The 24,075-nt window shown below is 39.2% G+C and overlaps 1 protein-coding gene across 1 annotated transcript; it reads right to left on the bottom strand.

Annotated features, from left to right (window-relative positions):
* Positions 1-909: 909 nt before the first annotated feature.
* Positions 910-23,323, bottom strand: LOC129717557 (SET domain-containing protein SmydA-8). The gene is made up of 3 exons (XM_055667544.1): positions 21,254-23,323; positions 2,216-2,683; positions 910-2,157 (listed from the first exon to the last, which is right to left on the bottom strand). The coding sequence occupies exons 1-3, from the start codon at positions 22,220-22,222 to the stop codon at positions 2,038-2,040; spliced, it is 1,557 nt and encodes a 518-aa protein (XP_055523519.1). The 5' UTR covers positions 22,223-23,323; the 3' UTR covers positions 910-2,037.
* Between the last annotated feature and the right edge of the window lie 752 nt (positions 23,324-24,075).

The following is a 24,075-nucleotide window of genomic DNA, read 5'->3' as shown; positions in this document are numbered from 1 at the left end:
GTCGACCGTGCTTGGGAAGCAATCATATAACGACCAATCAGAGGCCGAATTTTTCGTTTTGACAAGGCTTGACTATTTTCAATAGTACAATAGTTTGAATAATAAAATTACAATTATCTGCATTTGGGAAAAATCTTAGAAGATTTTCCAATCTATTGCTGCAAGAACGAAGGAAATCCACCGAATACTAACCGATTTATTAGCATTTGAAATTGGACATATTTTTCACTTTTTTCGGTTTTAGATTTTCATTTTACATCCCTATGTAGCCGAACTTCCTGAGAGAAGTATTCTACTTCAAAAAATTTGCTTTTAGTTATTAAGATACTTTAGAAAGTAAGCTACCAGATATAATTGGCGCCGTTAAACATTGAATTGTATTTGTGCCGTGACAAATAAACTATAGATGAGGAAAAAAAAAAACATTCTTTTGTTTTTCAAAACAGTTTCACTCTTAGCTAACTCACAGAAAAGGTTTACCGTAATCTGAAATTTATCAAAACACGCCAAACAGTTGCTAGGCAATCAAACGCACGACGACTTGATCGAGGAATTATAATTCAATTTGCTAGAGGTTCTCATATTCACCACAGCAAAGACACGAACCAGTTTCACTGCTCGATAGTTTTCTCGGTATTCTAAAATCAAACGATCAACCAGGCGTCTCCGCGCTTACTGTTAAAGCTTCGAGAGAGATGAGAGCGAAAAATCTATACCGGCGCGCAAAACCGCTGCAACCACGTGCTTGCATTTATTCGTGAGCAATGTAAAGAGAGAGAGAGAGAATTTCCCCAACGATTAGCAACAAATTGGGGTAATTTATCTTAACAGGTGCTGCTGCTGCTCTTACTGCGCTCTTATGGAAAACGGCCTTTTTGGTATGTTTTATTCAAGCATGTCCGCCACAGGTTTAGTTTCTGTTCAACCTCTTTTATCGATGGTTTTATTCTACTATTACGAAAATTGAGCCAAAACGTAGTGAGATTTTTTTTTCGATATTGGATTATATGGTGTATTAAGAAAATAGGGGAGAAAACTCCACCAGCGTTTTCTCTTTCGTGAGTTTTCTGTTTTCATTCTTCCCGGACTGACTATCTTTCTTCGGTTTCTACTGAAGCAATATTGTTATTTTTTGGGAATTTGACTAGGCAGAGAAGGCAGACGAGTAAGTAGGGAATTCATTATTATTTTAAGGGGATTTTTCGTGTTTTTTTTTGTTCCACGCTCTATCGAGGTTAAAAATATCTATTTCTCGATCAGATTTTAGGATGACGCTCGATTCGCTCGAGCAGTTTTTCGTTTTCTTTGTCAAATTCCTTGTTTTCATATGTGTTCAATTACTGTTGTGGAAATTTGAATTTTCGTTAAAGTTAGAGTTAAACAGAATTTTCGAAACTTGAACAAAATATCAACGAAGTAAAAGTGAGAAGGTGTAAAAATATGTAACAATAGCAAATGTTGTGCAATAAAGTGCCAGTCTTTGTGCGTCGATGAGGGTTGAGTTAAATAGTTTTTGCGATGATTTTTTTTTCTCTTACTACTGTCAATATTTATAGATATATAGGAAACCTGTACTAGAGAATCACAACGGTTTAGAACAAACGATGTAAAAGTAGTCAACGTACCGAAGCGGTACGACGTTCTTCCTCCAAGCCTTCCAGCTTTGTAAAGCTAAACTTGCGCCGAATGGCAAAATTGTCCTAAATGCAAACGTGATATATATTCGATTCTCGATTGGATTTGTGCGATAAGCCCCCTTTAGTGTTCGATCGGCTGTCCATATTTGCCAGAGTGCGCTTGAGTGGGGCTTTCTCGCGTGCGAATGATTGTGTGATCGGTGCTTTTATCATTTTTTTGTGGTGTCGTATGCTGGGATGGTGTTTTTCTTAACAACCATTTTGTTAGTGTCTCAATTCACATCACCAAAATAAAAGTCGTAGCCTACTACGACGGAAGCACAACCGTCAGTCGAATTAGTGTTTTTGTTTGCTGTTTCGTTTGCTATAGAATTCAATGCAATCGATTAGCCGCTGGCTGTCATATTTTGCAACCGTAACACTGCGCTAGTTGGTCCAAATCGCGTGGCCGATTGCCACTGAAACCTAGGATTGTCCAAGCAGTCCGCAAATGCGCCAGGGCCGCATGATCCGGGAAAGACTACAAATAAATTGCGGTAAAAATTAGAACACGGGAACGCTAGTACAAAACCACCAACCTGTCGCTCATCTCGTAGCCCTGCAAGCACCATCCTCACTTTGAACAGTTCGTAGCAGAGCACTCCCTTCACGTAGCACTCGCCGTAGTCCAGCTTAGCTAGGATGGCTAAAATTTCGCCACAGAAGTTCTCCTTCTCCACCAGCAGCTCCATGCTGACATCCTGTTGAATCTTCCGGATCGCTTGAAGCTTCAGCTCCACCGTAAACTGATTGCACGGCAGCAGAAATCGAACCGCTTGTTCCTTCAGATATTGCACGATATAATCCGGCTCCTTCTTGACGACATTATTCAGCACAACTCGGCCGGCAATTTCCTGGATTTTGGTAATCCTCACGTTGTCCATTTTCGACCCGCAGGCATCGCACTGCCACACGGAGGCCACCTTCAGCGGGTTCAACGGAAGCATTCGACCTTCGGCGCATCGCTCGCGAACACACTTCAACGCACCCAAATAGGTTCCGAGCTCCTGAAACGTGAAGAAGAAGAAAAAGAAATATGACAAGCCATCGAAGCAACCTGGAGAGTGAAGCACGCGCCAAACCCCACGCAAGGTCATTAGCGAAACGACTTTTGCGTGACATACTCCGCTTCAATGAATTTATTTTATTTTCTTTTTTTTCGCTGATATTTCCCATTCGCTTGCTTCCGCTTTTTCGTTTACCCTTATTTACATATACATAAAACACATTTAATTGTATGGTTATTTTATGATTGAGCCCAACATGCTATCGTTGATGTTTGACTTTTAATGACTGGTGTGGAGGAAAAGAAAAACTAAAAATCAAGGACGATAACAGCAGAATTCCACGGGTATTCAACCCGTATAGGAATGTAATTTATGCCAGTAATGTCACAGTCGTAGCAAAAGCGGGTTACCTAGAACCTACGAATGACTCCAGTGGGACCAAACAACCCGGTAGGGTGTAAACGGGCTGAAACCGATGACGCACCGAAGTTTTTCTATGCCCCATCCTCTGGGTGCGTGCTTTCGGCATACTTCACGATGAAATATTGATGCGCCATTCTAAAGTGGTGTACCGAGGCAACATGCACCACAGGACCTTAATCAATGATAATTATTGTTTAATGCAAATTTTAAAACCGGTTGGGATTTGTGTAGCCAAGCTAAGCAGGCGCCTGCTCTGTGTCCAGTTTCTTGCTGGTGCCTTTGCTGCTGCAATGCGGCGGACACACAAGACTGTGTGTCGTCCCCGGGTCGGCTGTGAATAGCATGCCATGCATGACCTCTTTGGTGAAAAACTGTTGAACAATGAATATTTCACGCTATGCGTGCGGTGCTATGAGTAGCGAAGAAAATCCGTTACCAATTTAGGCCGTAATATCTGTTAATTTCAGCCGTCTATTACAAAAAACCTAAATTAATCCACCTAGCGGTCAGACCCAGCCTTTCTCATTCAATTTTTGAAGTAGAATACTTTTCTCAGGAAGTTCGGCTACATAGGGATGTGAAATGAAAATCTAAAACCGAAAAAAGTGAAAAATGTGTCCAATTTCAAATACTAGTAAATCGGTTAATATTAGATGGATTTCCTTCGTTCTTGCAGCAATAGATTGAAAAATCTTCTAAGATTCTTCCCAAAAGAAGAAAATTGTAATTTTATTATTCATATTATTGTACTATTGAAAATAGTCAAGCCTTGTCAAAACGAAAAATTTGACCTCTGATTGGCCTTTATATGATTGCTTCCCAAGCACGGTCGACAGAATCATATACCTTGCAATTTAAAACATGCTATTTGGCCTATATAAGAGCCTGTTTCAGCCGAAGTCGCTCATAATAGTTCTAGACAGCGACAACAGCAGTCGTCCTCCCTTAGCAGCAGCACTAGCAGTGCAGTGGATACCAGCGATAGCGGATAGCGACCACAGCTGTGGCGTAGCAATGGATAGCGCACTAGTTGCAGTAGAATACTTTTCTCAGGAAGTTGGGCTACATAGGGATGTGAAATGAAAATCTAAAACCGAAAAAAATGAAAAATATGTCCAATTTCAAATGCTAATAAATCGGTTAGTATTCGATGGATTTCCTTCGTTCTTGCAGCAATAGATTGGAAAATCTTCTAAGATTCTTCTCAAAAGAAGATAATTGTAATTTTATTATTCACACTATTGTACTATTGGAAATAGTCAAGCCTTGTCAAAACGAGAAATTCGACCTCTGATTGATCGTTATATGATTGCCTTCCAAGCACGGTCGACAGCTGTGGCGTAGCAATGGATAGCGCACTAGTTGCAGCGGATTCCAGCAACGATAGCAGCTGGGCCAGCTGATGCAGGGACAGTGGATACCAATGGCAGCGTACAGCGGCCACAACTGTGGCATGGCTATGGATAGCGCACTAATTGCAGCGGATCTCAGCATCGATAGCGGCTGATGCAGAGAGGCACTTTAGTGAAATGCAGTCTCTGTGCGATAGTGGGCACTAGTAAATGCATTCAATGAAAAATTGACTCATTTTGACAACACGTGAGCCGTCTAGTTTTGAGTGTTATATCAGCATTCCATTGTTTACTTTATCACAACGAATACTTTGTTCGCATTGTCAGTGATAACGCAAAGATGTAATCGGCATCTTATCCGAAACTAAATTAAACAACAAATTGTCCTTTTCAGGATGAAATAAAAACTTGATGATTAAAGCGTTAATGTTTTCTCTTGAGTTAATTTACATCTTTAAATTTGTGAAAGTTATAAATTTTACTTTATTTCCGTGTCTCAGAACGTACTGAATTATCTTTTCCTTCAGTCATGAGCACGACATCCGAAAAAATTTCATCTCAAAATTTAAAAATTGTCAAGCCCCAACCGTGACAAGCTACTTACTATATTATTGAAAATGGTCAATCCTTGTTGAAGCGCAAAATTCGATTGATCTGATTAGTCAACGTTTATTTACTAGAAAAAATGACTAAAAATGCTCCGGGAAGAATTCAACGCAGGTCACTCGACGAAATGTTTGTAACGCCGTTCCATCGTTCTGTGTTCGGGTATTTTGAGCCAGTCACCAGAATTATACGCACCTTCAACAAAACGGGTCAATTTTTTGATTTTGGAAGTTCATCTATTCTCTACAAGCGGAAATTGCTCGCAGCTAGACTATTTTAATTAATTTACATCTGTTAGGTTAAGATAGTTTTTAAATTACATTCATTAAGACGGTTATTGTCGGATGAATTAACAATGAATAACAAATAACAAATTGTCGTGAATTTCGTTTTGAAGAATTTGTCAGTCATATCAAATACTTCAGTACGCTACTTAGCTGTTTTTTAACGGAGCAAACATTTTCCTAAGCTATAGGTGTTCTTTAATATTTGCTTTCACTGCTACGTGGAAGCTGTCCGCCGTCACGAACGTGTGACCGCTCTCAGGAAAATTTAGAACAAGTTCCTACACCTAAACTGATTTTGAATTTATCAGTAGTATCAAATGTAAAAACAAAATCAAATTTTATTTTGAGCGGCGCAGTTGGTACATTGTGTTATGCTTCTCACAAAATGATTGTTTGATGAAGCACGAGAGAAGGTCATTTATGAATTGACCAGCGATAGTTTCATTCCATACGCAAGCTATAGCACCGCCATCGATTTGGAGTTTGTTTGTTTTTCATCACCGGTCTTTGCTGGCTATGGGACTGACTTGCTATCATTCTGGCTACGTACCGTAAAAGTAATCGCATGTGAGTCCCAGCCAAGCATGGAAAAGTTCACTCACAAGCAATATTTCATGCAAATGTGTTCTTTGATTTATCAGTTATCGTCCAACTATTTCCACTCGCGTACAAGTTTTCCATAGAAACGCTGCTGATTGTTTTTCGCTTCTAAGAGTTCCGAATACCATAGAATGAGACTGAATGATTCAAACACGATAGTATTTATTGTATCCAAGTTCACTTGCATTCAAAATTATCGCGAGAAGCTTTGAGATATTATCACCAGTGATACAAAATTATGAATCCAAATGAACGTTAGATTGCGTTCAATTGTTTGCTTGCCGGAGCAAATAGGTATCATCAATGCTTAAGGAAATTGTAGCATGGTGCATTAGCATCTGATACTTGAAATCACCAAGAATCATCGTGGTATATCACGGTGAAAGCACGACGTGGAGTAGCCGAATTACGCCTACAAGCAACCAACATTTGAAAGAATCATTGCGATCGCTTGAGTGCAATCGTTTACGATTCTTTCGTGAAACACTCGCTATATGTTGCTCGCTCCGCCTAAAGCAGGCAATACTGAAACAAAATCATCAAAGAAAGCTACCATATATTTCTTTGCTCTAAGTTGTCGCTTGCAAGCTTGAGAATGTGTAACTTTTAATAGCGATGGTTTGCTAGGATTGAAAGCTTATAAATAGCACGTTCAGAAATGATACCCGAATGATTGTTATGCGATACGAGTTTTTCCATCCTTGGTCCCAGCTTATGATTTTCAATAAATTTTAATCAAATTTCGGTGTTTATGCAAGTTTCATGATGCAAAAGTATTAGATTGTCCTTGCAGTACTAAATTCTGTTGATGGTCTTGATTGAAAAAGCATTTGAGTGCAAAATTTCACCTAAAGCGTTACGATTTTCAATTGCTGTTTTCTCGTCACCATCAAAACGCAAATGGGACGGACTTGCTATGAGCGGCAGATTAGGATTCGACTTTTGGACTTCTAGCTTTTTGACTTTGCGACCTTTCAACAAAATTTAACTTTTCTCTATTCCATCATTTTTAATTTGTCATTTTGTCGTAGTTTCTTCTCAGAGAATCATTAGCATGAAAGAGAATATCTTTTACTGCGAAAACAACCCGATCAAACGATTATAACAAACGGGTAACACAAACATATCTGAATTTCATAGAAATAACAAAGCCTGTAATATTCTTGATATGCCAGAAGATAGAAAGTACAAAATTATATCAAATTCTGTTATCATACACTTGAATTTCCAAAAGCGTGGTTTTTGAAGCATAATTATAACAAACTTTGTTATTCAATTGACAAAATATTTTTCATTCTAACTTATTCTGATCTTTTCCTGCCAAGAACCTTACGAAACTTGTTATAATTTGTAATAATCAGTAAGTAATTTTGATAGAAATTTTGATGTTTTAATTATTAACGAGACCAAGTTTAGAACACAAGTTGATAAAAAAAGTTCGTAGGTAGCAAAATATCAAGATTTGTTGAAATCCTGATATTACTGACTGATTGGGAACTGCTCTCACACTGGTGGGCAAACAACAGAGCTCACTGCAGTGCTTTTACCGTATGTCTTTTAAGCATATATCAAATGGTGGGAGCATCTAGGAAAGTAAAAAGAATGCGTTGTTTTTCTTTGCATCTCAAAACTGAAGAAAAACCCAGCCGCCCGTCAGTCATGTTTGCTCTTCGAATGCTCTCGAATTTATCTCAGCAGTGCACACCGTGGTGTACTTCTGTGATTAACCACTCTGGTTTCACTCCGCTGCGGTGTAAGCAGCAAGTGTGTCAATCTGACTGCGAACAGCAGAACCACACCACAAAGCAAAAGCAAAAAGTGTAGTGCAAAAAATTGCTATTCGCAGCCAAGATCTGAGGTAAAAAGAGGAGTCGGTTTTGTGCTAATTGGGAAACAGATGAGGTGTGTCATTAGATGGAGGATATCGATCGGTGATTGTATATGCGAGTATAGGATTAAGGGCAAATTCTTCATCCACAGCCTAATCAACGTGTACGCACCGACTAATGATAAACCAGATGACGAAAGCGAGGAGTTGACGTTGGCACTATTTTGAATTTTAAAGAAATCAACATATTAGCATCTTCTAACCCATCTTTAAAAAAACAGATCTTAAATCGGACCAAAACTAAACTCAGAACGGTGGTTCTACGGATTAAATCCCGCAGCCGTACAAAACTAGCACTCTATGAAACACTGATTCTCCCGATGGCCCTCTATCTATAGCCAGGTAGCATAGACACTGAAAGAGGCTGATCGCGCACTCTTGGTGTTTTAGCTTGCTTAGTTTGACTGACTACACATATCAATGCTTGCAGTCCGTGATTGATCCGAATCAGTGAAATTGCTCAGTGAATCAATTCGAAGGGTCAATAACGACGCCAGCCACGTCCTTGCAATTGGGTGGGAAGAGGGAAGGAATGTTAACGTGACCCTTGCTATTTGGATACCGTGTGAACCTTTCATCTCCAAAAAGGCCACATAAAGGAGGTTTTTGTTAGTAGGGAAAAGTAAGTTGGATCAGGATTCACTTTGATAAGTGATGCAATCATAGATATAACATATACCCGACTCTATTGAACTATTTTCGGTTTATTTATTTTATTTATTCCATTAGAGCACATCATTGTTTGGTTTCCTGATTTAAGATCGATTTAAACCAGAAGACAACGGTATGCAATTGGGGACATGCTCAGTAGGTGTTATATCTCAATGAACTGCAAAATACTATACTACACGTTGTGCATCTGATTTATACCGAAGGCTCTTGGAGCCAGTCATAAATTTGTGGGGTTTACTTGAGAGGAATACAAATTGTCATATGCATTTGCACGAGTGTGTGTGTGTGTGTGTGTGTGTGTGTGTGTGTGTGTGACCCCGCACTCGTTGGATGTGTACTGTCGACGAGGATTGCAGCCCAAAACCGAGTGATATGGCGAAGTTGAAAACCAAGTCTCTTTAAATACCGATACAACAAATATACAAATGTTTCACGGTACTGATATTTTCTTCTGTGAAAGCTTAAATTGCATGCGGAATAGCTATACTACAGACCAATAGACATAATACTTTGAACAAATTTTCAAAAAAAATCATCATTCGGATGATACCAGTAAAGTAATGAGGGGCAAAAGTAGGAACTTGATTGTTTTTGCAACAGAACTATTGCAAACAATTATCATAAAATTCGGTTTTGTTTCCAAGTGGTACATGAACCTTTCGCCTTCAAAATGTATTACCTACCAGAGTTTTTCGAATTTTGTTTGTAGCATGAGAAATTCACTTTTCAGAAAAAATATCCAGATGCGAACTTTTACCCAGCATGCGGGGCAAAAGTACGCAGTTTACGGGGCAAAAGTTCGCACTGTATGAACAGTGTATTTATAACACTATCCTTAAAAAAGTTAATTGTTTTTCGCTGGTTTTTCACTGATTCTTTTAAGCTGCGGTTATAGCGGTGCCCCGAAATAATTTTCTCACTACCGGAAATTCGGTTTTCTAGGGATATGTTTGGGTATTTTAGTGATATATCCCTTCCAGAAGAGATTCCACTGGGGCTTCTAGAGGCCATAGAAACTAATTTTTAAAATTTATTTTCGGAACCGGGATGATACACAGAGACCCGAAACGACTCCAGATGATTAAATTTCCAAAAAAGCGACTTCCGGTTTCCGAAAAACAACTAGAAATGGTTGAATACCTCCCAATACTGGCTCATTTCAAGATGGCTTGACAAAGTATTTTGACGTTGACTAACGTCTATATCGAAGTTAGGCCCCTGAATTTGAAAATCTAGTAATTCAACCAGGGAAAACCAGAGAAAAGTGGTCAGGTTTTGAGCGCTTATTTTGCAGTCATCTATAATCAGGTTTTCGAGGTTTTGGCATCAATCGATCAGAAATTCTTTTACGGTTAAATTTATGTAACAAAAACAAACTATTGTTTGAGATACACTATTGAAAAATTGGTAATTAATATCGATTGTCTAAATCATACCGCGCAGCCAATCACTACCTCTCTTCCCAAGCACAGTCGACACTAACGGATACAATCGATCTGACTTTGTTGTTATTGTTGTTGTCACTTTCTGTTTCCGATGTTTATGCTGCTGCTAGCGGAAAAAACCTTGCAAATATGCATCATTTTGTTGGTGTTAATTTTACGACAGCGGCCGGCGCCCCAACATTCTGATTCCAAAACCGCACCAGTGACATGCGGACGCTAGGTGATAGCAGCTGGAAGGAGGAAATACAAAAGAGTACCGCTCATCTCGTGCCGGTTTCACCCGTTATGCTGGTGGCTTTAGTAGTAAATGGCTACTGCAAAACACTAAAATGGCTGGAATTCTGGACGGACTAACCAGGAAACTATGATCGGCAACTGACACCTTTTGGTGCCTCGAAATTTTGGTACAGAAGCGGCTAATTGAATTTTCTGTTTTACCAAATGCTGCTGCTAGCGGAAAAAACCTTGCAAAAATGCATGTTTGTGTTGGTGTTAATATTACGACAGCGGCCGGCGCAGCTTTCAAGAAACATTTTTCTCTACCATTCCATCATCTATGTAGCCCCTCCTTCTTTCTAATTATCTGACGAAGCCTTTGTATAAAACGTATCGTTCGAACATTTCACCCCATCAGTTTCATTATTAAACCGTACCGGATACATACGGACGCTCGGTGTTAGCAGCTAAAAGGAGGAAAAACAAAATAGTACCGGTCATCTCGTGCCGGTTTCACCTGTTATGCTGGTGGCTGTTAGTAATAAATAGCTACTGCAAAATACTAAAATGGCTGGAATTCTGGACGGACTACCAGTAAACGAGAATAATCGGCAACTGGTACCTTTTGGTGCCTCGCGGTTTTATAATAGAAGCGGTTAGTTGAATTTTCTGTTTTACAAAATGCTGCTGCTAGCGGAAAAAACCTTGCAAAAATGCATGTTTGTGTTGATGTTAATTTCACGACAGCGCTAGGTGTTAGCAGCTGAAAGGAGGAAAGACAAAATAGTACCGGTCATTTCGTGCCGGTTTCACCCGTTATGCTGGTGGCTGTTAGTAATAAATGGCTACTGCAAAATACTAAAATGGCTGGAATTCTGGACGGACTAACCAGTAAACGAGAATAATCGGCAACTGGTACCTTTTGATGCCTCGAAATTTTGTTTCAGAAGTTTTGTAGATGAAGCGTTGCAATTCCCTCTACTATTTGCTTCAATGGAATATTTTTTTTTTATAAGAATACGGTAGTCAACGTCATGCGGTCGTGTCTTGAATACCACCCTCCTACTTTTTTTTTTCTAATTCTTTTAGCACCAATATTTAGTGGTTAATTTGTGGTTTCGAAATCCAATTTGTGGTAATTTGTGGTTGAGTAATTTCTGAGAAATTTTCAGAAAACTGAGTCAAGCCATCTCTGGAAATGATTTCGCTTCAAATGAATCGGACAACGATGATATATACATCAAGCTAAGCCAGAATGACTGCAATTTTGGTTTTGGTGATTTTTTTCGATTGATGTTTTTTCAAAGATTTTTCTGTGTTAAACTGTATTTTCTATATTCGTAATACAGCTAGTTTATCAGAGTTTTTGTTCTCGTCATTGAAATTGTATGCGCACATCTTCTTTGTCTTTTTATGGACCCAAGCTCACTTCGGAGTCAAAATGTTCGCAGTATTCCTTAGCCTCATGTTCTGATTCTAGTCCACAAACGCCCAAGTCACACATATGATAACGACGCAACGCATGCTTATATAGTCTATTAAACATAACAAATTTGGCTAAAAATTCAGATTCGAAATATTTTTTTGTTATTTTGTTAGCAATGGTATAGCCTTCTAAAATGGAAAACAGCCAGAATATAATTCATACTGTACAATGAATTCAGCTCACATTATTCCTTAACCGACTGAACAGAAGAAACAAAAATTAATTCTTGTAAGACTAGTAAAACTGTTTTAAAAACTTATGACTTGAAGAAACTTTGGATATTTGCGTAATAAACGCAATAATAACTTGGAAGTGCTGAAATGCCGAATTTTCAAAATATCATGGGGTTATATATAATTCATCTTTTTTTTTTATTTTATTGAAGATATCCATCATATGCACAGAAATGCTTTTTGGGTTGCAACAACTAGTTCCAAATAGGGCAACATTCGTATATTACGTAACTCACTCAGGGGAGGGGGAGAGGGGTATTTAGTGAAGCGTTACACTGCGCGAGGCCACCATGCGAAGTTGCGTTACATTGGGGCCCTGAATGCCCCCAAAAGGCAAAATTCTGCGTTACATGATATACGATAGTTCCCTAAGCTCTTGTAAAAAACAGTTTTGGTTCAAAATATCTTCTAAAGGTTTAAGGAAGGATAAAAAAACCATCAAACATTTTCTTTATCGCAAAATCATTGTTCAAAAAATCTCATTTAGTAACACAATCTGATATTTTAAAGACTAGGGTTTCAAAGTGCTTTTACTGAATCTCTCGAGCTATCAGTGGGTATCATTGCTTATCAAATTTCATTTTCATTGGTACAATGAAGAGCAAAGAAGGTAGGTATAATGATGCACAATGCAGCTGAGAGAGATATTTAGTGGCGCGGTCGGAGTTTAGAACAACATACGGTGCTCGGTTCTGAAATTTGTAAGAAACAATGTCCTCTGTTCACATTTGGATTTCCAATCAATCACGTTGAAAACGTATGACCAACTTTGAAGAGCATTCGCTACAAAACATAGTGACTTTTGTACAGGACTGTGAATTCGATTTGTACGAACAATCCAAGGTAACTTTGGAATTCAATGAAAAAAGCTCTCCATTAGGGTGTCCCAAAAAAAAACGATGTTGAAAAAGTACAGCCCTAAATTGAAAGATAATGTTATTTATAGCATTTTTGTAAAACATTTCGACTTTCTAAAAAATTGTTTCCAGGTTGCCCAAACGTGATTTATGAAAAATGACTTTTTTGAGCTACAAACTCACTCTTTTGCACTTTTTTCAATTCTGTTCGATTCCTAAATTTTTCCATATATTTTTTGTGGGGTTGTTTTTGAATATTTCGCATGGTTCAGTTCAGTATTGCATTCAGTTTTTTGACTCCCAGAGACCATTAAACATAATACAAAATATATTTTTTCTAATAATTTTTAGATAAAACCCTTCAAAACACAAATGAAAACATTTTTAATCAAGAACTGAAATTTTCATTGCAAAGCGGGATTTACGACGAAAATTTACATGAAAAAAGATACTTGACATCTCATCGGAGAACTGAGATATTGGCATTTTTCTATGTGATGGAAAACTATGCATTTTTAACAAATATGTTCAATAACTGTTTTATTTTGGGAGATAAAAAATAACAAAGTTCAGAAAACAAATGCAATTTCAGATGGCGGATAACTTTGTAGAAGGTTTAAAAATTCGGAAAAATCCACGAAAAAAGTTAGAACGAAAATTGTGATTTTGAGTGCCTTCTAATAGAAAACTCAATGTTGCTCGTAATATGTAAGAGATAGAAACATGATGTCTTCGGTAAAGTTTCTTACTGAAAACTTCGTCGAAGACACTTTGCGTCTATCTCATTCTGATTAAAAAGTAATTTTTTTATCTCACTCATTGGTGGATTAATCACCCATCTTTCTACATAAAAAGAAGCATTTTTGAATATCCTGAAACTTCTCCGAACATACCTTATGGCTATAATCAACATTTGAATCACTATTCAGAAAATTATCCGCACAAACCGCAAAATAAAACACTGTACAATGGAGATATTGAGCGTTAGTAACATTTTTGAGAAAATGCATAGTTTTCCATCACATGTAAAAACGCCAATATCTCAGCCCCCCGATAAGATATCAAGGTTTTTTTTCATGTAAATTTAAAAAAATATATGGAAAAACTTAGGAATCGAACAGATTTGAAAAAAGTGCAGAAGAGTGGTTTTGTAGCTTGAAAAAGCCCTGTTTCCATAAATCACATTTGGGCAACCTGAAAACGATTTCTTAGAAAGTCGAAATGTTCTACAAAAATGCTATAAATAACATTATCTTTCAAATTAGGGCTGAGCACCTTGACTTTTTCAACATCAATTTTTTTGGGACAGCCTACTCTCCATTTAAACGTATGAGAAATTAAATTTTCCATCATTTTCAATCATTTTTCCAGTACATTTCTCCAACTTTTTTTGCGTGTAAACCCGACGCAGCCAACGTCGAACAAAACAAAAAGAAAAGAATCGTACAAACCCGTCAAGCCGTTCCCGAGGTATTCGATCGCACACGAACAAAAATTGATTTTTATTAATTAGATAATGAGTTTGGGTGGCCAATCACAACAGGTGACTTCTCAACACTGTTAGAAATTTATAAATTGAATTGTTAGGATTTTCGTTTGCTTTCTCCATTAGGACTTATCATTCGTAGGGATTTAACCGTTACATACTCGGCAATTTTAACACACGTAAGTACTCAGCAGGGTACCCGGGTACCCACCAAAATAAAATGCTTTTTACTTCTTCAATTCTTGACCGATTTACGATCTTGACCCGTCAAAAGATTAGAACCAAGCTCAAGATCGAGAATCTGCTCCGAAATGGCCATTTCGGACAACTTATAAGATTGACTTAAAATGAATGAAAATCAACTCCTGGAGTGATTTCATGAATTTTGATACCAATGTTGGTCGGTTTTATTGACAATTGTACTAACTTGTCTGACTTGTCTAACATGCTCCCGAAGATCCGGATTTACAGGAACCAAATGTGGTCATTGGTTCATGTCGGTCTTGGATTCTAAAAGTAGACAGATTTTCCAAACGTTTGACGGGTCAAGATCGAAAATCGATCAAGAAACGAAAAAACAAGAAGAATTTTATTTTGTGGGTACCCGGGTACCCTGTCGAGTACTTATGGGGTAAAAAAATCGAAGCCTTCCCCTTGACCCCGCTTGCTGCTATAAACAGTCTGATGATGAAAAATGGTTTATTTCCACCAGTTAGGAGCATTCCATAAGTTTCAGCTGGCCGAGTTGAGGCTATGAATGTTTTTTATAGCAATCAAGTCTTAAAAGGTACCCGGATACCCTGCCGAGTACCTAACGGTTAAACCTACCTGTCAAAAAAGGGAAGTGAACTTACAACTAACCATTTTGAAATTCAAGATGGCCCTATCAGCTGAAATTGACAAAATACCACCTCATGTGAGTAGCTTCGGAATTAAAATCATGTCTTGAGACCTGAAAACGACCCCCGACGCCATTTTTGATTCCAAAATGGCGACTTCCGGTATCTGGAAGAGAGCCAAAATTGACCTAATACCATCGACTATGGATATTTACGGAATCGGGATGATGCCCAGGGACCGGAAATTAACTGCAGACGCCATTTGGAAATTCGAGATGGTGACTTCCGGTTTTTCGAAAACAGTCAAAATTGACCAAATATCATCTTATATGAGTACTTTCAGAATTGAAATAATGTCCAGAGACCCGAAGGCGACCCTAGCGGCCATATTGAATATCAAAATGGCGACTTCCGGTTTCTGGAAAAGGTTAAAAAATGGCCCAACACCATCCAGGATGTGTATTTTCGGATTCGGGATGCTACCCAGAGACCTCAAAACGACACCAGACGAACCGGAAATCGCCAGCTTGAACTTCAAAATGACGTGTGAAATTGTTTTCCGGTCTCTAGGAATCATCCCGTTTCCGGAATAACCATATTCGATGGTATTCGGCCAATTTTGATTCATTTCCAAAAACCGGAAGTCGCTAAATTCTTTGGTTGGAAAAATATTATACTGTGTGAAATTTACAGAAGAGTAAGAGAATACTAAATTGTTAGTAAACATTATTATCAAATCGAATATTTCTTAAATATAAATGAAATTTACAGCTTCAAGCTGATTACTCCTAATATAGAATTTTACTGCTAGGAGAACCACGAATCGAAGCACTGGACATTATTCCAAAACTTTTGATAAAAAGTTCTGGATGGAGCAGTTTAAGATAACTTTTGAAATAGAATACTTCTCTCAGTAAGTTCGGCTACATAGGGATGTGAAATGAAAATCTAAAACCGAAAAAAGTGAAAAATATGTCCAATTTCAAATGCTAATAAATCGGTTAGTATTCGATGTATTTCCGTTGTTCTTGCAGCAATAGATTGGAAAATCTTCTAAGATTCTTCCCAAATGAAGATAATTATTATTACATCATTCAAACTATTGTACTATTGAAAACAGTCAAGCCTTGTCAAAACGAAAAATTCGACCTCTGATTGGTCGTTATATGATTGCTTTCCAAGCACGGTCGACAGAATCATATACCTTGCAATTGAAAAAATGCTATTTGGCCTATATAAGAGCCTGTTTCAGCCGAAGCCACTCATAATAGTTCTAGACAGCGACAACAGCAGTCATCCCTTAGCAGAAGCAGTAGCAGTGCAGTGGATACCAGCGATAGCGGATAGTGGCCACAGCTGTAGGGTAGCAATGGATAGCGTACCAGTTGCAGCGGATCTCAGCATCGATAGCAGCTGGGCCAGCTGATGCAGGGACTGCGGATACCAATGGCAGCGTATAGCGGCCACAACTGTGGCATGGCTACGAATAGCGTAGCAGTTGCAGCGGGTTTATCTGACCATAAAGCATTTATGCAATAATTGAATGAAAATTGCAATTGCAGCAATCGGCCTTTTTCAAGGCTACTAAATGTTTTTGGTAGAGCATAATGAATGGTTATTAATAAACTACAACTGAGGTTTGATGCTGCTGCATTTGTTGATACTGTGCTTAAGGGGTAATATCTACCAAAAAATTTTTTTCTTGTCATTTTTTTTTATTGACTTAAATCATACTAAAACTGTCCTAGAATCAAAATCCACATCGCTCAAGTACTGATCTAAAATCGAAATTCGTTTAAATCTATTTTTACCGAACAACTTTCATGCTCAAAAAAAACATTTTTCGTTTATTTTGGCGATGCTCGTTTTTGTTTTTAATTTCGAGGCTTTGTAAACTAGTAGAAGTTACCTATGATCGTTATCGTGTTTCAAATTTTGTTACAGCGTGTTACAGCGTCTCTACAGCACGTGTTTACTCACAATTTCCATTTGTTTAGTCGATAAGCCGTTCTCGTTATGTACGTTCTTTGTTTGAGTTTTTTGTTACTTTTTAACTGTGAGTTATACTCAAAAGTACTTAAATATGAGTGACAAGTTTGAGTTTTGCGTTGGATCGGACGCCAACTGCGTCAAAGTCACTGAGCGTCGCACGTCTGATACCACGAAAGAGCGTAGGCGCAGCCCTTAAATCAGATAAAAAAAAAGAAAGAAGAGGAAAATAAAGTCTAGAAAGGACAACTTGACGGCACAAAGGTTTATTAGGGGCTTTACTGTTGCGATCCTTAAGATTTTTAGCAATTTGAAACTTTAAACGCGTTTTTCTCAAAACCATGTTTTCAAAATCGGCGAGCAGTAGAACAGAAAAAGTTTACATTCGATTGACTTGAAATTTCGACTGTAGCTTCTTCATTAGATTATCTAGTGAAGTACACACGATTTTAGCGATTGATTAACAGCAACTAAAGTTATTATTATTATTATTATAATTATTATTATTTATTATTTGCATTCATCTGACATCAGGGTCTACATGAATATGACTTAAACTAAACAAACACGTTTGTGCGCAATAAGCGTTGTCTAAAACTATTTGTACTCAGAGAAAAGTCAAATAAGGTGTACACATTGTTAAATAAAGAGCACATTACACGTAAAGGTTCATTCTGACCATATTCGGTGCGTCTAAGATCTAACCTGATAAAATCAAAACTTCTTAGATTACGCGGTGGAACATTCACATTAACATGCGCTAGAATACGAGCTGAATCTATACTTCCAGTTGGCAGTTTTTGTATGAACAATACTCTTTCCAGATTACGCCTCCTTTCCAACGTGTCCATTCCCAGAAGACGGCAACGATTTTTATAGGGAGGCAGTTCATTGGGATTACTCCATGGAAGAAACCTAAGTGCATAAGTGCATAACGTACAAAACGTGACTGAACTGCTTCAATCCTTGATGTTTAGACATCAACATACGGACTCCATACCACAGCAGCATACTCCAACACAGATCTGACCAGCGAGTAGTAAAGCGCACGAAGACAATAAGGGTCTGTAAATTCTTTGGAGATCCTGATTATAAACCCTAGATTACGATAAGCTTTAGCTATCACAGCGGAATAGTGCTCCCTAAAGGAGAGCGTCGTATCAAGATGCACTCCAAGGTCTTTGATCACACACACTCTCTCTACCTGTTCGCCTCCAATGTTGTAGTTCCAGCTAATCATATTTTTTCTACGAGTAAATGAGATCACAGAACATTTGTTCGTACTGATGATTAGCTCGTTAGTTCTACACCGTTCAGTGAAAATGTCAACAAGTTTTTGAAGCTCTCTACAGTCGTCGATTGATTTAATGATGAGATATGAGATTTTCAAATCATCTGCATACAGAAGTCGACACCCTTGCGGAAGTATCGTGCACACATCGTTGAAAAATAAAGAGAAAAGCAGCGGGCCAAGGTTGCTGCCCTGTGGAACACCAGAGAGATTTGTAAAATAGTCAGACTGAGCGGCTCCAATCTTCACAGACAATCGGCCATCTATCAACTATGATTTAACCCAGTTAACGAAATTGGGTGCAGCTCCCATCCGTTCAATCTTTGCTAGAAGCAAATTATGATCAACGCGATCGAATGCAGCTTTCAAATCTGTGTATATGGTGCTGTGTATATATAAACAATCAAAGTCGATTTTTTTGTCGAAACAGAATTTTTTTTTTTCAAACCGTTGCCATTTTGCGAAGAAAAATTCTGAAAATATAATCATGCACGCAAAACTTTTCCTTATTACTTTAAAAGCAATAGCGCAAAATTACCTTTTAGGTAACAAATCCATTACTTAAAAAGCAATAAAATTCTTCCCCAGTTAAGTAACAACACATACTGTCATATATTTAGCACGTGTTATGAGAGTACGACTATTTAATAATGGTCGTTTCAACCACATGCAACGTTTTTTCTGTCGAAAAATGCTCCCTTTCCACCTCAAGTCAAAAAAAATCACACACCGTCGCATAAGTTGCACTTGTTACAAGTTTTTTCAATCTCCAGTTCATCCGGGGGGCGTGTATTAGTTCGCTCGTTGTATGCATACGGAGTAGAGGAAATATGACAAGAGCTGCCAAGCAACATTTTCCCCGTCATAGAGTATGCAAACGTTGATGATTTCAAAGACTTGAAATGCGCCTTAAAATGACATCACGATCTGTAAACTGCGTTAGAGAAAAATAAAAACATTCGCTTTCTTGCAAGCTATTTACAGCACATAATCATTGGTTCATGGAAACTCATTTGGACCTGTTTGAATATACAAAACTCGTGCCCATCCAGAACAATATTCGCAACTTCGGCAACTCTGGTCAGACAGTATTACATATTTCCATTTCAAGTAAACACTGGGGGACGAAACGAAAGTGTTTCTAATTAGACATTTGAGGTTGACGGGTGAGATTCTCATTATGTGTGGATGAAGGGAGCAAAAATTAATCTGATCGTTGCATCAATACAAATGCAGCGAGTGAAGTCTTGCTAACACATGCACCGCGGTGCTTGGCTGTATGTTCTCCTGCAGAAACATATACAAGCGTGTGGCCGTCATAATTTTTATTACTTTTGTTTGTTACTTTTTGTGTATTGCGCAGTCATAAGACACAAAAAGTAACAAAAAATTGCCCAAAAGTAATAAAATATTCCCCGTTTGCGTTGGGTGTGTGTACTTCACGAGCGACACTTATGTAGATAATTAAAAAAATTTTGTTTTGATAGTAGGTGGAGTTGGGCACGACTTCTACTGCTCGCCGCGGAACAACTTTTAAAATAAGCGGTTCACGGCAATCGCTGCACAGCCGCCATTTTGTAACAAAAATAGTAATAAAAATATTTTTTCTATTCTGCAAAAGTTGCTCAATCCAATGATATATTACTTATATACCTTACATCTCATATGTCCTGTAAAAAAATTCATGAACAAAGCCTTGTTTTTTTGAGCATTTGGTAGATATTACCCCTTAACAAGCGGTATATACGAAACAAATCTGATTAAAAAAACTATTCTATTTCAACCTTGCGGTCGTGGCTTTGCACACAACCCTCCTGTGATTGTTCACTCAAAAGTTAAGTTAATTTTTTTTTCAAATTCAACGTTTTTGAGAATAATTAAATTCTAATCATGCAGTAAAATTTTAATAGCATTTTCAAGCCATAAAGCTTATGGCAACTAAATTTCTACACGCATCTGTTTTTGAGGTATTTCAAATTAGGTTTGGAAAATTTCAGTTCTTTAAAAAAACACGCTTTTTGTGAGTTATTAGAGGTTCTCTAACAATAACCAAAGATTTAATAAAATATACGATTTATGTTCATTCTTCGACATCGAAGAGATTATGGTTCCGTTGATAAATCTGGGGATAACGATAAGATATGCAACTTGAAAAAACTCAGATAAAGAATTCCTCCGATATTTTTGTTCCGTGCAAAAAGAAGAACAGAGGAACGTTTTAAAATTATCTCAATTATTAAGAGCATAATGTGAAATGTTTCATTTTTATGATGTGCTGCCAGTAATCGATACCAGCTTAAATACCAACAACACCATTCTATCGGAATTTGTGAAATTCCCAGGGCAACCGCTAATTATATCACACCTCCGTTTGAAGTGCTGCACACATATCAACCGGCGCTCGTTGCCAGATTGAAAATTGCCCCAAGTTCAAAATCCCCTAGCGAGCGATAGATAATCGTGCCGCTAGCAAAGCACACAGAAAATATTAATAAAAAAAAACAACAGCTATCATGTGTTCCGCGTGTGGATCAATTTTCGCTCGCCCGGTTCCTCTTGCAGCAGCAAGCAGCAGCGTCTGTCTGTTGCCAAACCAGACACGGCTGTTTTGATTTTTTGGCACTTTGCAAAATTACACCAAAAGAGCACACAGAGGAAACCCCGACCAAAAAAAAAACGAAGGGACTAATTAATATCGGTCGAATATTTACCAGAATAAACAACGAAAAAAAAAACTATTGGTGTCAATTGCGAAGCTGTCCATCATCCCAAATGGCAGCGCGAAGCGAAGTTATGTTGAACGGTGAGGTTTGCTTAAATTAGCGATTATTACCTAGCGTGAATGTGATTTAATAAATGAAACATAAATCAATATTGTGACGAGACGAGCTTGAACTTACCGTCGGATCGCGACAGCGTCGGCAGCCACACAGGAAGTGCTTCGAGAAGCAGAGCTGAATAATTCGATGCTGGGTGCCCCACAATGTCCGCGAATAGTTGTTAAAGATTTGCTCTCCCTGGCGGATCGGTTTCGAGGCATAGCAACGCATTACCAAGCGTTCATCGAACACGTACCGCGTGTTCGGCAGACAGCGATGGTTCATCAAAGCTCCCAGTATATACAACCCACGCTGGAAGATTTCGTGATCATTGTTTTCCTGATCCGGAACAATACAGCTGGTTTCGAAAGCATTCGTGTTCAGAACGTTCACCACCTGCCGAAGAAACTCGACCTGGGAACCATCCACCGGAAGATTTTCGAAAACGTTCTTCTTCAAAAGCCACTCGATTTCGGTGACCATGTCTTTCCGCGGTTGATGACCTTCCATGCCGAGAACGATCGCACGATCGCGGTCATTCAGCAGAAGCGCTCGGATAGGTGTCATGGCGTAGAGGATGGATTTGCAGTAGCGTCTGGGGTCTTTCGGCTGCCAGGAGTTGATTATTTTGCATTCTTTGGTGTGGCGAGTTTCGGCAGCCGCACTCGGGTCGCAATCCGCGCAAATTGGCAGACGGCAGCCTCCGCTACAAATGGTCAACTTTTTCTGTATTCTACAACAGCTGGCACAGAATATCACATCGTAATTGTTGACCCGTGGACCAAGCAGGATTGGTCGATCCAAGAAGATCAACTCATCGGTCGAGATATCACGTGTCGCCACCAAACCCCGACCGTATCCCTCGAACATAACCACATCCCACGGTTGATCCGGGCAATACAGCTCGCCCAAGAATTCCACTAAGTCGGTTTTGAACCTCGCAAGGTTCTCTAAAGCTACACTCTCACTAATAGTATCACTTTCTTCGTCGGCCAGCATTGGATTATTACCATTGGGGGGCTGAGTGGATTGCCCATCGGAGGCTGCCATCGTTGTTACTAGAGTCCTAAACCGTTGAGCTCAGCTGATAGACTGCCGTTGTGGTTTCGATCGACAATTGGAATGACGGACGATAGGAAGAACGGTCGGAACAGGGCCAAAAATCATCTCACTTTTACCTTCACTAGCTTCGCGAACCGCGGTGTGGTCAGTTTCCGTTTCTCCGTTCCCGCTGGTGATCCGCGCAGCCGGGGGCCGTCTGTCCGATTTCATGTCTGTCACCGTACTGAGAGATGTGTGTGACTCGACCGTGCCGTGCTGTGTCTAGCTTTTCGGTTCTTTTGCTTCACTTGCTGCTGCTTGTTTTACTTTTTTTGTGCTGGTCCGAAATGCCGCACGCGATATGATTTTACGTCTGTCACGGGGGTACACACGTACAGAAATACAAAAAAAAAATGGAAAGGACGGGGAACGGGGGCAAAACCCGCGCAGGAGCACCAGCTCTAGTCAGCACATGCTCTTCTGGTAAGGAAAACCTAGAACCTGCTTCCTTCAACAGGCAACATCGTATTTCTGCTTGTAAACAAGTTGTTGGAAGGAAGAAAAAATAACTCCGTTTTTTTCGAGTGCCGCAGCTGGTACTTGGGTGGCAAATCCGCGGTTTTCAACTATCCAGAAATTGGAATTTTTCACAACACCGCAACGTCACTTGTCACTGTCACTGCTGAAAACTGGCACCAAGTTAGCACTATTTTCATCCGCCTACTCTGATTGAGCTGGCAGTACACGGACAGATGTTTGCTGCAATCGCGGATGCTGCTGGCGCTGATGCTAGATTTGCTACTACTACGGTTGACGTGCGACGACATTTCCTTGACCTCGAAAACAAAAAATCACATTCTCCTCCAGCTGCTGATGTCGACGACGGCGATACGCACCACTTGTTCACTACTGATGCTGGTGCTGCTGCTGACTGATGCTGATTGTTGTTGAAATCCAAGTGAACCAAGCAAGTGAAGGTAATTTACAGCAACCGCAAGGTCAATGCAAAGCTGGAACTGGTTTTTTTCGTTACCTCAATCGAAATCACGCATCGGAACGGAACGGCGGAAGGTGAAAAAATAAGACACCGTGCACGCACGACAAGCAGCATCGCACATCTGACGAGAGCCAATGGTTCATCATCTCCCGGCGGCGGCATCCAGAGAGAGAGAAAAAGAGCGGATGCTGCGCTGTACTGTACCTCGACCGCAGTGGAGACTTGCTTTGGGGAAAATTCGGGTGGAAAAAAATCATCTGTTAAGATAAGCTACAGAATTGCTGGGGGGGGGGAGAGTGCAACCCTGCTAGCGTGTTTATAATAATTCCGCGGGTTCTCTTCGACTCTCGCGTGTTCTTTTTGCTCATACACACTCTCACAGGTGGGTGTCTGTTAGCGTGGAGGGAGCAATAGCAGTTCTCTCCGGATGCGGCATTTTTTGCAACCACGTGGATCTAGTAGGCTGATTCTATGACAGATCTGTCTTGGGCTCGGAAGCAACCTAGAGGGCATGCGCTTTTAGTAGGGTTCTTTTAGGTTGCAAAAGTTCAGTTCGGGAATTATTTTGAATTTTATTTTAATTTTTGAAAACAATTTTTTCACCATTTTAAAATGTTTTTAACCGCCCCCGAATAGGTGGTGCGTAGGGACCTGGAATTTCCGACACTTTTAGAGGATCTGCCGCAGAGTAAAGATTTGGTCCGTTGTCGATGACCCACACTCGAAACCGGCTTGATAACTTACCACAATAACAATAACTTCCCACTTCTTGTTAGCGGCGGGATACAACGAAAGATGATTTGGGAGGGCACTTTGTAGGCTGCGTTGAGAGTCGTGATCGCTCGGTAGTTTACGCATTGCAACT

Source organism: Wyeomyia smithii, chromosome 1 (assembly GCF_029784165.1).
Source record: "Wyeomyia smithii strain HCP4-BCI-WySm-NY-G18 chromosome 1, ASM2978416v1, whole genome shotgun sequence".
NCBI lineage: Eukaryota > Metazoa > Arthropoda > Insecta > Diptera > Culicidae > Wyeomyia > Wyeomyia smithii.
Note: the sequence above shows the minus strand (reverse complement) of the source record. Positions and strands in the feature narration are given on the sequence as shown.

Coding starts and splice junctions, on each gene's coding strand:
- LOC129717557 (XM_055667544.1), bottom strand. CDS start 22,222: ATGGCAGCCTCCGATGGGCAATCCACTCAGCCCCCCAATGGTAATAAT. Junction 2,684..21,253: donor GACGCTGTCGCGATCCGACG/GTAAGTTCAAGC, acceptor TTCACGTTTCAG/GAGCTCGGAACCTATTTGGG. Junction 2,158..2,215: donor GGCTACGAGATGAGCGACAG/GTTGGTGGTTTT, acceptor ATTTATTTGTAG/TCTTTCCCGGATCATGCGGC.